Source organism: Phyllobates terribilis, unplaced genomic scaffold (genome assembly GCF_046119375.1).
Source record: "Phyllobates terribilis strain yellow unplaced genomic scaffold, ASM4611937v1 Scaffold_11__3_contigs__length_659146591, whole genome shotgun sequence".
NCBI classification, from domain to species: Eukaryota; Metazoa; Chordata; class Amphibia; order Anura; family Dendrobatidae; genus Phyllobates; species Phyllobates terribilis.
In genome coordinates this window covers 539,822,039-539,837,733 of record NW_027362771.1, presented here as the reverse complement: position 1 = coordinate 539,837,733, position 15,695 = coordinate 539,822,039, and the positions used below count along the sequence as shown (strand labels likewise).

The 15,695-nt window shown below is 44.4% G+C and overlaps 1 protein-coding gene across 1 annotated transcript in view; it reads right to left on the bottom strand.

Moving 5' to 3' along the window:
• Window positions 1-15,695, bottom strand: part of TGFBR3L (transforming growth factor beta receptor 3 like) — a 41,039-nt gene that overhangs the window by 18,482 nt on the left and 6,862 nt on the right. The window contains exons 4-5 of the mRNA XM_073650894.1: window positions 5,745-5,873; window positions 4,558-4,863 (exon numbers count right to left, since the gene is read on the bottom strand). Of these exons, the coding sequence (XP_073506995.1) occupies window positions 4,558-4,863; window positions 5,745-5,873 (435 nt within the window). The remainder of the gene's footprint in view (window positions 1-4,557; window positions 4,864-5,744; window positions 5,874-15,695) is intronic.

Below are 15,695 nucleotides of genomic sequence, written 5' to 3'. Positions count from 1 at the left end.
GGCCTGTTGCACAAAGTCTCCTCTTAACAGTTGTTGTAGAGATGTGTCTGCTGCTAGAACTCTGTGTGGCATTGACTTGGTCTCTAATCTGAACTGCTGTTAACCTGCGATTTCTGAGGCTGGTGACTCGGATAAACTTATCCTCAGAAGCAGAGGTGACTCTTGGTCTTCCTTTCCTGGGGCGGTCCTCATGTGAGCCAGTTTCTTTGTAGCGCTTGATGGTTTTTGCAACTGCACTTGGGGACACTTTTAAAGTTTTCCCAGTTTTTCGCACTGACTGACCTTCATTTCTTAAAGTAATGATGGCCACACATTTTTCTTTACTTAGCTGCTTTTCTCTTGCCATAATACAAATTCTAACAGTCTATTCAGTAGGACTATCAGCTGTGTATCCACCTGACTTCTGCACAACACAACTGATGGTCCCAACCCCATTCATAAGGCAAGAAATCCCACTTCTTAATTCTGACAGGGCACACCTGTGAAGTGAAAATCATTTCCGGTGACTACCTCTTGAAGCTTATCAAGAGAATGCCAATAGTGTGCAAAGCAGTCATCAAAGGAAAAGGTGGCTACTTTGAAGAACCTAGAATATAAGACATATTTTCAGCTGTTTCACACTTTTTTGTTAAGTATATAATTCCACATGTGTTAATTCATAGTTTTGATGCCTTCAGTGTGAATGTACAATTTTCATAGTAATGAAAATACAGAAAAATCTTTAAATGAGGTGTGTCCAAACTTTTGGTCTGTACTATATATATATATATATATATATATATATATATATATACAGTACAGACCAAAAGTTTGGACACACCTTCTCATTTAAAGATTTTTCTGTATTTTCAGGACTATGAAAATTGTACATTCACACTGAAGGCATCAAAACTATGAAGTAACACATGTGGAATTATATACTTAACAAAAAAGTGTGAAACAACTGAAAATATGTCTTATATTCTAGGTTCTTCAAAGCAGCCACCTTTTGCTTTGATGACTGCTTTGCACACTCTTGGCATTCTCTCGATGAGCTTCAAGAGGCAGTCACTGGAAATGGTCTTCCAACAATCTTGAAGGAGTTCCCAGAGATGCTTAGCACTTGTTGGCCCTTTTGCCTTCACTTTGCGGTCCAGCTCACCCCAAACCATCTCGATTGGGTTCAGGTCTGGTGACTATGGAGGCCAGGTCATCTGGCGTAGCACCTCGTCACTCTCCTTCTTGGTCAAATAGCCCTTACACAGCGTGGAGGTGTGTTTGGAGTCATTGTCCCATTGAAAAATAAATGATAGTCCAGCTAAACGCAAACAGGATGGAATAGCATGCCGCTGCAAGATGCTGTGGTAGCCATGCTGGTTCATTATGCCTTCAATTTTGAATAAATCCCCAACAATGTCACCAGCAAAGCTACCCCACACCATCACACCTCCTCCTCCATGCTTCACGGAGGGAACCAGGCATGTAGAGTCCATCCGTTCACCTTTTATGCGTCGCACAAAGACACGGTGGTTGGAACCAAAGATCTCAAATTTGGACTCATCAGACCAAAGCACAGATTTCCACTGGTCTCATGTCCATTCCTTGTATTCTTTAGCCCAAACAAGTCTCTTCTGCTTGTTGCCTGTCCTTAGCAGTGGTTTCCTAGCAGCTATTTTACCATGAAGGCCTGTTGCACAAAGTCTCCTCTTAACAGTTGTTGTAGAGATGTGTCTGCTGCTAGAACTCTGTGTGGCATTGACCTGGTCTCTAATCTGAACTGCTGTTAACCTGCGATTTCTGAGGCTGGTGACTCGGATAAACTTATCCTCAGAAGCAGAGGTGACTCTTGGTCTTCCTTTCCTGGGGCGGTCCTCATGTGAGCCAGTTTCTTTGTAGCGCTTGATGGTTTTTGCAACTGCACTTGGGGACACTTTTAAAGTTTTCCCAGTTTTTCGCACTGACTGACCTTCATTTCTTAAAGTAATGATGGCCACACATTTTTCTTTACTTAGCTGCTTTTCTCTTGCCATAATACAAATTCTAACAGTCTATTCAGTAGGACTATCAGCTGTGTATCCACCTGACTTCTGCACAACACAACTGATGGTCCCAACCCCATTCATAAGGCAAGAAATCCCACTTCTTAATTCTGACAGGGCACACCTGTGAAGTGAAAATCATTTCCGGTGACTACCTCTTGAAGCTTATCAAGAGAATGCCAATAGTGTGCAAAGCAGTCATCAAAGGAAAAGGTGGCTACTTTGAAGAACCTAGAATATAAGACATATTTTCAGCTGTTTCACACTTTTTTGTTAAGTATTTAATTCCACATGTGTTAATTCATAGTTTTGATGCCTTCAGTGTGAATGTACAATTTTCATAGTCATGAAAATACAGAAAAATCTTTAAATGAGAAGGTGTATCCAAACTTTTGGTCTGTACTGTATATATATATATATATATATATATATATATATATATATATATATATATATATATACAAAAACTATGGAAGCAGCACTCCAATTCAGTGAAAAAGGTTGATTTTAATGGCCCATATGGCGACGTTTCGGTCTACAGTGGAGACCTTTCTCAAGCAGGTAACAAAGTGCATATGCATAGTACAGTATATAAGGCAGGCAAACCAATTACAAAAGTAATTTAGCAGCAATTATTCAAAAACAATGTGTTATGACATGCATATTATATATCATCCCATAGGATAATTAATATAGTGTAGAGCAAAAGTGACCATGTGCAAAAAGATACAATATACATAAAAATTACAATAGCAAACTTCATATTAATACATAGTGAGTCATTCAGTAACAGCTGTATATAATAAGTAGACAAAATGACTCACCCCATATTTCATTACAATCACGCCATCACACATCGACGTCTACATAGTACTAATGCGCACGTCTAGAGTGAATATACTTCCGCAATTGCACTATAGCACTAAGTATCAAATTTAAGGGCATTGCGCATGCGCAGTGTTCACCAGGGCCTTATACGCCATTTTTGAACTGGGAAACAATACAATGCGCATGCGCCATATGACATCAGTGCGCACTTGTGCATAGTATAGTTACTATGCACAAGCACGCACTGATGTCATATGGCGCTTGCGCATTGCATGCGCATTTTAAGGTGAGAATGATTCTGGGAAAGGTCATGAATCAGCCCAGAACTACACTGGAGGACCTGATCAAAGACCTGAAGAGAGCTGAGATCACAGTCTCAAACATTACCATTAGTAACATACTACGCTGTCATGGATTAAAATCCTGCAGGGCACGCAAGGTCCCCATGCTCACACCAGCACATGTCCAGGCCTGCCAGTGACCATCTAGATGATCCAGAGGAGGCATGGGAGAAGGTCATGTGGTCAGATGAGACCAAAATAGAACTTTTTGGTATCAACGCCACTCACCATGTTTGGAGGAACAAGAAGGATGAGTATAACCCCAAGAACATCGTCCCAACCATGAAGCGTGGGGGGGGAAACATCATACTTTTGGGGGTGTTTTTTCTGAAAAGGGGTAAGGACAACTGCACTGTATTGAAGGGAGTTATGTATTGCAAGATCTTGGCCAACAACCTCCTTCCCTCAGTAAGAGCATTGAAGATGGGTCGTGACTGGGTCTTCCAGCATGAAAATTACCGAAAACACACAGGCAGGGCTACTAAGGAGTGTCTCAGTAAAAAGAATTTGAAGGTCCTGGAGTGGCCTAGCCAGTCTCAAGATCTGAGCCCAATAGAAAATCTTTGGAGGGAGCTGAAACTCAATATTGCCCAGTGACAACCCCAAAACCTGAAAGATCTCAAGAAGATCTGTATGGAGAAGTGGACCAAAATCTCTGCTGCAGTGTGTGCAAGTGTGGTCAAGAACTACAGGAAACGTCTGACCTCTGTAATTGCAAACAAAGGTTTCTATACCAAATATTAAGTTCTGTTTTTCTACTGTATCAAATACTTATTTCATGCAAAAAAATGCTAATTAATTATATAAAATAACAAAACATTTGTCCTATATGGTGAACGCTGAAATGGCAAAAAAATTAAAACAAAAAAAAGATCAAAGTCGTATAGACACTAAAATGACACCAATAAAACTACAGCTCTTCCTGCAAAAAATCAACCCCTCATACAATGCTATTGACTGAAAAAAAAAATTAAAAAAATTACAGTTTTCAAAAAAGTGGCGACTAAAGCAAATTTGTATTTTTTTTATTTTTTTACAAGCTGACAGTGCGCTCTATTGCCGGGTCATCACTTCTCACCAGAGCTAGCAAGGGAGCGCACTGTCACTGTGCAGTAGTTTCTTATATATATATATATATATATAAATATATATATATATATATATATATATATATATATATATCAAAAAAGCAGTTAAGAGTAGTGAGGGAACGGTAGGGAGCTTTTAATTAAAGTATATAAGAAAAGATTACATTATTACATTAAATAGACAGACATTTAGGATTAAAATCATTGTTAGTTTCGGACGACCCCTTTAAGTCTCTTACAGCATATTGACAAAACTAGAAAGGATTCTGTAGACTCGCTCACCTCTGGAATATTTCTGGATCCCGCACGACCTCTGCACGATGCCTCCCTATAGCACAATTGGACTCTGCAGTGCAGAAATTGTATAGAGTGGTTGTAGAAGGGGGCGAGTTGGAAGCCGAAGGCCTTAGTCAGCAAGGCGTTGGTGCAAGGCAGGGGTGGGACCATTGTTAAGGACACACCCTCATCTGCTGGGCAGCCGTTCACAACAAGCAAAGTATGGGAATAATTATAAGGATCTGAAGATGGAGACAGAGAACACAGAGCCAAAGATAGACCAAGAGATGGCGGAGCAGCGGAGAGAGACACCTATGAGTAATTAATGGAGGAAATATTAAATATTACAGAAAATTGATTTATTATTAAGCTTGACATAGGTCAACATAGCGCTTCGGGAGCGCACTACTCCCCTGGCTTCTTGCTTGCTGGGAGCTGTTGTGCTCCTGATGACTGACAGTTTAGAACAGCGGCATGGTTAAGCCCATGCTGCAAGCAGAGGCAGTTTGTCTCAGCAGCATTGGAGGAGCACAGGGTCACCGATCAGCGCTTGTAAGCTCTGTAGCAAAGCTCTTGTAAGTGCTGCACTGACCACCATTGATAGACTGCAGAGGTGGCCGGTAACCTAGGCAATGAGCAGCAAACTATAAAATTAAACATCCACCCGTCCTTGAGAACGGATACGATTATTAATAAGAGGTAAAATGGAAAGTTCATTGCTTTTACAAGCACTTTGCAATTTTAACCATTGATGATGTGGAGAAAATCCCTTTAAAAAGAAGCTGTATACATTGCAACCTTTCCTAATCCAAACTTGAGTTGCTGTTACAGAATTTCAGCTCTACCATCAGTTATGCATATTGGCCACTTTTCCATGCAATTTTGAGCGTTGTTTGCCCCAAAAGAGGTTTCATTACATATGGAATGAGCTCCCCCTAGTGGTGGCTACAGTCAGACAGAATTTCATAGTGTAATAGTGTGACTGGGTACGGGTAACAAAAAATGGGTAAAAAAATGGGGTGCGCAGATTCAACAGGAAGACAGATATAAAAGTGCAAATTTATAATTTAAGCTCTGATGTTTTCATCATCTTCACTCCAATATCCCTATGACAACACTTCTTGTACTGTGCTTTAATGTTACTGTCTTACTATAGGGAAATTTCATAAAAGAGATGATATGAGTGACCTGACCTGTATTTGTAGCTTGCTTCCTACTTTCACGCTGCACATGCTGCCATGTTCACACTGCTTGTCTGGACCACGGACCACCAACTGGACAACCACAGAGTCCCACACGTTGTCCCCTGATGCACACGGGAACTAAAGTGATGGATAACAGAAAAATGCTCAATATACAAACTGATAAAAAAAATAGCTTCATTATGAAAATATAGCACAAAGGATTGTGGACCTAATTACAGTAAAATAAAAAGTGGCATCATTATTCTGACACTGTTTATAGGTACTCTGCCCCCCCCCCCCACACACACACACACACCCATCCCCCCAAAAAATACTGTAAAAACCCATTAGATATAAATCCAACCAATATAGTCCCATGGCAAAATATTATAAAATAAATTTGGGTCATTGTGGCCTTGGTCAGTCTGGTGAGTGGGTCAGATTCATACGTTTTTAAAGGAATGGTATCCCCAATGGAATGACACAGACCTAGTTTATCAACCAAGTGGCTAGATTTCTCTTCTCACAGAGAGGAGCAGCACTCTTGATGGTTACAGTCCAGAAAAAGTGGCATAATACATTTGGTGGTTACAACTTACAGCTGTAGAAGCTTTGGGCAGGGGCGGACATTAGAGATGAGCGTTGTTCGACTCGAACTGTTCGCCAATCTCAAATTCGAGCTGTTTTGGGCGGTGTTCGAGCCGTTCGGCGAACACGAACAATTTGAGAAAAATTCGGCTGTTCGAGGTTATGTTTGATAACTGTTCGTGCACCAAAATCATAACTGGATTTTTTCTCAGTAATGATGAAAATTAATGTTAATACGCAGTTTGAGTGTACAGCGGGGTGGGGGGAGGGGCAGGGGATGGATCTCTGCAGGAACAATGAAGATCTCCATTTTTTTTTCTCTTTCCCGCATTTACAGTGGGGAGGTGCAATCTGTCAGCCTATCAGCAGCGCACACACGGAGCAAAGTGCTTTTTTTCACACAAGCAAGGGCATGTGTGATTGGCAGTGTATGTCACATGTCCTTGCCCTATAAGACCAAGCCATTTTCCCTGTCGCCACCATTTTCTCACTGCTGCAGCTGCGTGTTAGACGGCACCTCTGTTTCTGTGAGCGCTATACTTTCAGTGTTAATTTCAAGCCAATTTTCTCTGAAATCTACAGATAGCTTGGGAGTAGGGAATAGTTGTGATTGCAGTCCTTTTAAGGACTAGGTTACAGCATTTCCTATGACTTTTATCAGGCAGGTCTGTGCTCTTAAATAGATAGGTTGAGGGAGTAAAGACTAATTGTAATTGCAGTCCTTTTGAGGACTATTTTACAGCATTTCCTAGGACTTTTTGCCAGGCAGGTCTGTGCCAGTGCTGTGCAAGTGTTTTTCACAGCTGTTGGCTAAATCTAGCTAAGCAAATCCTTTTTGGCCTCTTGCAGTGTGTGTTAGTCAGTGGAGTAGCCTATCTGTGTTGCAAGCTACACCACCTGTGTATAGAATACAATTTTTTTTACTGCACCTAGCCAAGTAAAACCTTTTGGGCATAGCATCATTCTATTAGGCCATCTATACTAAGCTCCACCAGCTTGCAAATTAGTAATAATTTTTACCTGCATCTAGCTCGGAAAATAATTTTGGTACTCATTCTATTAGGCCATCTATACTAAGCTCCACCAGCTTTCAAATTACTAATAATTTTTATCTGCATCTAGCTCGGAAAATAATTTTGGGCTTGTAGCAGTGTGTGGGACTTATTCTTAGTCCATCTATACTAAGCTCCTCCAGCTTGCAAATTACAAATAATTTTTATCTGCATCTAGCTCGGAAAATAATTTTGGGCTTGTAGCAGTGTGTGGGGCTCATTCTATTAGTCCATCTATACTAAGCTCCACCACCTGTGTATGTAATAAAATTGTTTTACTGCCAATCCTTTTGGGCTAATACCACAGTTTGGCCACTCAGCTCTGCTCGGTTCCCATCCATCGTTTTTTGTGCAAACAACTCCAGAGTTGTCAATTAGTTAACCACCAAAATGAGTGGAAAAAGGCCTGCTGCTGGTGGAAAGGGGAATAGGCGTGTTGGGAAGGGAAAAAAAGGTTGTGTCCGTGGGGTAGGTGTTAAAGCAACAGTAACATCTGCAGAAGAAAGACCATCTTCCAGCCAAACTAAGATGTCTACTTCTTTTAGTTGACAATGTGATACGATCCCTTTCTTACGCCCACGCCAAATTCCAGATGAGGCACAAAAACAGCAGGTGTTTCAACGGATATCAAGTGCTCCTTTAAGTGGGCTCTCCTCCACCTCAACTTCAACATCACAAATACTCCAGTCCTCAAAGGTGTCACCCCAATTGCACTTTCTTCCTCACAGCTCCCAAGTCTCCAGCTGCCCGTCTGAGTATGGGGTAGAACAGATAGTTGAGTCTGCAGAGCTGTTTACTCATACTATAGCCTGGGAATCAGAGGTCGGCTCCAGAGCTTCTGTGAATCCAGACGAGGAAATGATCTGCACTGATGCCCAGAATCTTTATGAGTCGGATCCAGGACCAGACGCAGAAGGTTCTGGCCATAATGTAGACCCTCGTTCCCAAACTGTAACTCCTGTTGGTGGAGACAATGAGGAAGACAATGATGAGACTCAAATACCTGATTGGAGCGACAACTTGAGTTTTTTGTCAGGGCAGGAAGAGGTTGGCTCTGAGGACGACGGGTGTGAGAACACACAGGGTGATGATGACGAGGTTGCAGATCCCACTTACTGTCAACCCACAGTCAGCCAGTCGATGATGTCAGCAGAGGAGGTGGAGGAGGATGCTAGTGACGACGAGGTCAGGTTGCGCCTTCCTGGACAGAGACGTAGTACTGGAAGCACGTCAACAACTGCATCCTCAAACACAACTCTGCCTCTGACCACAAGTCGTGGTGGCTCTTCAGGTCGCATGGGAGCTAAGCCTTGCATAGCCTGGGCATTTTTTCAGATCGATAAGGATGACCCAACTCGTGTTATCTGTAACATTTGTCACCAAAAGCTAAGTATAGGCCAAAAAATCCATAGTTTGAGTACTTCATGCATGAACCGTCACATGGATATGAAGCATAAGTTGCAGTGGGAAGCTCACTGTGCTACAATGCGGCATAGCGGGCCGGGCCAACCACTGACTGCCCCATCTTGTGCAACCGCGGCCTCTTCATCCTCTGTGACTGGGGGGACAGCAGTCACACCTGTTTTGGGACGCAGACCTGCCACCTCTTTACCCGCAACAGCCAGCGTGATTGGCAGGTCATCATTTTCTTTGGAGGTGGAAACACCAGCTGGTGTTGAGCGCTCTCCAACTTCGAGAGCACCACCTTTGGATCAAGGCAACCTAACATGTCCGCCTGCATCTTCCTCACAGACCGGCAGTTTGCCAGGGGACACCCTTCTCAACCCCGTCTAAGCACAACAGCCAGCCCTCGGTCCCTCAGATGTGGACAAGTAAAAGACCATTTCCTCCTTGCCATGAGAAAGCTAAGAGGTTGAATTTCACCATCTGCAAGCTCTTGGCTACAGAAATGCTGCCTTTCCGCCTGGTGGACACAGAGGATTTTCGAGACCTTATGTCCGTCGCAGTGCCCCAGTACCAGATGCCCAGTCGGCACTACTTCTCAAAGAAAGGTGTGCCTGCGCTCCACCAGCATGTCGCACACAACATCACCGCTTCTTTAAGAAACTCTGTGTGTGACAGGGTGCATTTCACCACAGACACTTGGACGAGTAGGCATGGACAGGGGCGTTACATGTCGCTGACTGGGCACTGGGTAACTATGGTGACAGCAGGACAAGGGGCTGCTGTCCAAGTCTTGCCGTCCCCATGAGTTGTGTGTCAATCCTCTTTATCTCGAAGTTCCTCCACTGCTTCTGCCTCCTCAACCTCCTCTCAGTCCTCCACCTGCACCCAAAGCCTGTCTTGTCATGCCACACGCTTTCTAACTGCGCAGAAGGGATCGTGCACACCTCCTTACTATGCTGGCAGCAGGGCTCAACGTCATCAGGCGGTTTTTACTTTGAACTGTCTGGGAAATGTGAGTCACACAGCTGAGGAGTTGTGGTCAGCTCTGGAGAACCAGTTTCATGAATGGTTGTCTCCACTGGACCTGAAACCAGGGAAGGCCGTGTGCAACAATGCTGCAAACCTCGGTGCGGCCCTTCGCCGGGGCAATGTCACACACGTGCCTTGTATGGCTCACGTGTTGAACCTGGTTGTCCAGCAATTTTTAGCCCACTATCCCGGACTAGATGGCCTTCTGCAGAGGGCACGGTCGCTGTGTGCTCACTTCCGCCGTTCGCATCCCGCAGCTCAGCGATTTACATCTCTACAGAAGTCGTTGGGCCTGCCACTTCACCGGCTAAAATGCGATGTGCCTACCCGGTGGAATTCAACTCTGCACATGTTGCAGCGACTGTGGCAGCACCGACAAGCCCTGGTGCGATACGTTCTGACGTATAGCCTGGGCCAAAGGGATCCAGAGATGGGGCAAATCACGCTGGAGGAGTGGTCTCAGATCAGGGACCTATGCATCCTTCTGCACAGTTTTGAAATGGCGACGAAGATGTTTAGTGCTGACGATGCCATTATCAGCATGATTATTCCAGTGATTTACATGCTGGAGCACATGTTAAACAGAATTCGGAGTCAGGTGGTGCGACAAGAGGAGGTGGAGGAAGTAGAGGAGGAGAAGTTGTATGCGGAAGGACTAACATCTGCAAGGTCCAGACGGTCGGCAGCACCAAGGCGGCAGGCATGTGAGGGTGGGGGAGATGGATTTACTAGGGCGCATGCTAGCAGCCAAACTAGTGAGGAAGGTGCAGGAGCCCAGGAAGAAGTGGAGGACGAACTGATGGAAGACTCATAAGATGAGGGAGACCTTGATCACATTTCTGTTGTGCGAGTTTGGGGGGAGAGGGCAGAGGAAGGAAGCATGATTGTTACCTCGCCACCAACACAACAGGGACTTGGTGCTCCTGGATGCGCAAGACACATGAGTGCCTTCTTGCTGCACTACCTGCAACATGACCCTCGAATTGTCAGAATTCGAAATAATCCTGACTACTGGGTTGCCACACTCTTAGATCCCCGGTACAAAAGTAAATTTGCAGAAATTATTCCTGCCATAGAAAGGGATGCACGCATGCAGGAGTATCAGCAGAGACTGTTGCAGAATCTTACATGTGGTTTTCCACAAAACACCAGTGGTGCATGTAGTGAATCTCACAGTTCTAACTTGCCAACCGTGGGACTGTCGAGTGTTCAGCACTCAAACCGTAACAGAACCACAGTATCTGCTGGTAACAGCAATTTTGCGGATTCATTTCACAGCTTTTTTAGCCCATCCTTTGCAAGGCCACAGGAGACAAGAAGTCTGACACATAGTCAACGCCTAGAGATGATGGTACAGGAGTATCTCCAAGTAAACATCGAAGCCATGACTGTGTCACTGGACCCTTGCTCTTTTTGGGCTTCCAATCTGGATAAATGGCCGGAGCTCGCCACTTACGCCTTGGAGATCTAGTCATGCCCCGCAGCCAGCGTTCTCTCTGAACGCGTGTTCAGCGCTGCTGGCGGTGTGCTGACAGATAAGCGCACGCGGCTCTCCACTGAGAATGTAGACAGACTCACGTTCATAAAGATGAACAAATCATGGATCCGCAAGGACTTTTCTACCCCTGTGTCATCCTGGGGAGAGTAAAAGCTTGAGGATTTCGTAAAATCACCTCACCAACCGTTTTAAGCTTTCAAATTACTAATAATTTTTAGCTGCATCTTGTCTGGAAAATAATTTTGGGCCTGTAGCAGTGTGTGGTACTCATTCTAACCAACCGTTTTAAGCAACTCTGGGGCAATTGATGCCACTTAAGTGGTGTCTGTGCCACAAATTTTTGGAAAAAATGGAGACTCTTTTTGGAGTCCCCTTTGCTTTGACGTTGCCATCGTCAATTAGAGGTGGGTTGGGTCTCCCCCCCCCCTTTTAACCGTAAGAAAATACATACACTATGGCTTGGGATAACACAGATGGTTGAGTCTGAAGAGCTGTTTACTCAGAGGTCTGCTCCAAAGCTTCAGTGTCTGCTAGTCAGCGTAGTAACCCAGCTGCGAAGCAAGCTACACCGCCTGTGTATCTAATAATGATTTTTAAATGCATCTAGCCTAGGCAGACTGTGGGGACCCCTAACCAAACCCAGCCGCTCAGCCCCCTAACGCCCCCCTTTCATTGACAATACAATCATGTAACTGTTACAAATGGATGGGTGAAGATCGGTCACAGCTTTATTAACTGTTTATACTCATTCCATTAGAAATGCATTTTATTTCTAAAATAATTCAGCTTGTTGCAGCATGCCCTGTGTCTCCAGTCTCCACAACGGCAAGTTGGCCAACAAGTGTAACTCTCCAACATGTCCTTTCTATTTCCAGGCCACGGAGGATCCTGCTTACTCGTATGCAGGACTCCGACCCCCATCCATCCCTCTTAATGCTTGTTCCACTCCGTCCTGGAGTCCTGACAGGAATATGTCCAGTCCAATATCCATTAAGTGAACACCGTCGGGTGGTATGAGGCCTGCTTTATCTCCTTCCAGTTGTCTGTGTCGTATCACTACACAGCCTCTGTCTCTTATAAATTTTGCCATCCAAATATTTATTACCTGCCTTGTCCGTTCGATGGCCGTGATGTCTCACGCACCTTGCCATACCGTTCTCCGCACAATCTCTGACCATACTATAGTTAGTTTTGTGAAAAATTCTCTGAAGCGCTCAGTGTCTAGTTTCATTATTGCCATTAGTTATGCGCTCTTGTGATAAGCTATGTTGTTTCCCCCGGCCCGTATAACTAAGATGACAGGACCTCTTGCCTCTCTCCCTACCTTGATTACCTCCATTAGTACCTGTGGCCATTGCAGGCCTCTAATACCTCTCCAGTTCAAATATGTGTTATGAAACTCCAATTTCCTCCCGCCTGGGCGGACTTTCACCCTTCTTTCTGCACAATATATATACGAGTTCTTAATCATTGCATAGCAAAAAAACAGCAAGGAAGTGGTATTTATATGTCATGTCCTGCTATGCACCTGTTCAAGGCTGAGTTAATCAGAAATTTAAACACACATACCATGTTAAAATCGTATAGCATAGAAACAATGCATATAAATGTAAATAAAGAAAAAGAAAAGAAGAAAAAAGGAACATATATAATAATAATCTATAAATGATCACTCATAATGATACATCAAATCATGTCTGATGTTTAAACCTGCTGGTACACATGTATTTAAAGTATAAATCCACCAACTTTCTCTATTCACCAATCGCCACGGCCCACGGAGGGGCCACCACATTCAGTGAATCCTTCCTTATTTAGTATAGAGTCTACCAATACTTTGGGCGTATTAGCCCAGCTGCGAAGCAAGCTGCACCTCCTGTGTATCTAATGAGAATTTTTAACTGCATCTAGCCTAGGCAGACTGTGGGGACCCCCAACCAAACCCAGACGCTCTGCATGTAACCCAGCCAATCATTTGATAGTATTGCTAGTAGCAGAGTCGCATGGGCTCTAAACCTTGCATAGCCTGTGCATTTTTTCCGATCGCTAAGGATGACCCAACTCGTGTTATCTGTAACATTTGTCACCAAAAACTAAGTAGAGGCCAAAAAATCCATAGTTTGAGCACTTCATGCATGAACCATCACATGGATATGAAGAATAAGTTGCAGTGCGAAGCTCACCGTGCTACAATGCGGCCTAGCGGGCCGGGACAACCACCATCAGCCCCACCTGTGTCATCCTGGGGAGACTAAAAGCTACTGCATAGTCTTTTCCAAAAATTTGAGGGAATTACCACGGGAATGGTTTGGAAGAGGTATAAGAGTTTAGGTAGGACGTTCATTTTTAGTATACTTATTCTGCCGAACCAGGAAAAATCCTTCACCGTCCAAGAAGTAAGATCTTTATGGAGTTGTTCAATAAAGGGCCCAAAATTAAGATAAAATAGACGGGAGAGGTCTCTATGAATACGAATTCCTAAGTATTTGATACCCTGTGAGGGCCAGGCAAAGGGAAAGTTGGACTGGATGGAATCCTGTATGGATTTGGGGAGGGAGACATCGAGGGCCTCAGACTTCGCTGCATTGATTTTAAAATTTGACCATGTAACAAAGTGATCTATTTCAGCCATAACAGCAGTGATGGATATATGTGGTTGAGTGATATATACTAGGACATCATCAGCAAATGCAGAGCACTTGTACTCGGTGCCTCCCACCTCAATCCACCTAATATTGGGGTTATCGCGAATTGATGAGAGCAGGTGCTCCATCACTAGGATGTATAAGAGAGGGGACAGAGGACATCCCTGCCTTGTCCCATTGGTGATTATGAAAGGTGATGAAAATGTTCCATTTATCTTCAGCCTAGCTGACGGATTGCGATACAGGGCCATGATTTTGGCTATAAAAGGGTCCCCTAGACCCCTACCCCAATCTTTTTAAGAGAATAATATATGGCGTGCCAGGAGACTCTATGGAATGCTTTCTCAGCATCCAACGAGAGTATCTAATTACACATTTTTAACTGCATCTAGCCTAGGCAATACTTTGGGCCTAGTAGCAGTGTCTGCTAGTCAGCGGAGTAGCCACCGCCTGTAGATCTAATTACAAATTTTAACTGCATCTAGCCCAGGAAATAATTTGGACCTAGTAGCAGTGTCTGATAGTCAGCGGATTATCCCACCTGTTAAGCAAGCTACACCACCTGTAGTTTGGACACTTAATTTTTCAAAGGAAATGCTTCGGGCCCCCGGGACACTCAGTGAAGAACATCAGGGAGGCACCCCAAGGCACAGGGGCTGGGACTGGCGGTAGGACGCCTTGCGGTGGACCGCCAAGCTCGATCCTTATAAAAGCTTTTCAACTGCAGCAGCTTTAGTGGACGCTACTGGAGCTGGAATTCCCGCGGCTGCTGGCATCAGACTTGCCCTCCAATAGATCCTTGTAAAAGGATTTAAAGTGTATTCATTCAAATTACAGAGACAATTTAAATTAAAAAGCTTAGACCTGTCTCCACCGCAGGGGGGCTCGCTCGACCCACCAACGGACCCACCAGGGGGGCTGGCCGCCAGGGTCCACCGCAGCTCTGGCACAAACCCGGCGACACGGAGGTCGCACGGGCAGGAACGGACTGACCGTGTCAGCTTCGCACTTTTTTGGTTTTAGAAGGGCATGACATGCCTATATCTGTGTCTCTCCCTCCTTTTACTCCTCCACCTCTTTTCTTTTCACATGACTATATGTACTTGTCACTTTTCCATTTGTTAGTTATGTCTTCTGAGCAGTTTGTCAGCTTTTGGACACATTTGAAGGTGTTTTCTATGTGTTTCTATGTGTTTTTGTTTGCCTGTCATTGGTTTTAACGGTGTTCGAAGGTGTTCGACGAATAGTTCGACGAACAGTTCGGCGAACATACGGGTGTTCGACGAACCGAACTGAACTCGAACACTACGGGGGTGGCTCAACTCTAGCGGACATACCATTGGTGCAACTTGTGCAGCCACACAGGGGCCTAAGAGGTAAGAGGGGCACATCCGCCTCCAAAGTAGGAGGAAGTTTGCATTATGATGAGCTAATGGACTGCAAAGGGCCCATGTATAGTTCTTGCACAAGGGCCCTCTTCTATCTGTGTCCGCTTCTGACTTTGGGGTAGCCTCATGACGTGGCTCGAAAGACCAAGAGGTGTGCCAGGAAATTCCCCAAACGTCAGCTTGTATCTAAACTTTGCTTCTGCCCATAACAACTGTGGCGGTATGGGTCTTTGTAAGACCTTCCTCCACACAGGCAATTCTTTTGGGGTTGCTATTAGTCAAGGCCGAAATAAGTATACTGAGCTGCTAGACCTCTAACTTTTGAAGAATTTACTTTGCTATTTCCGGCGGTC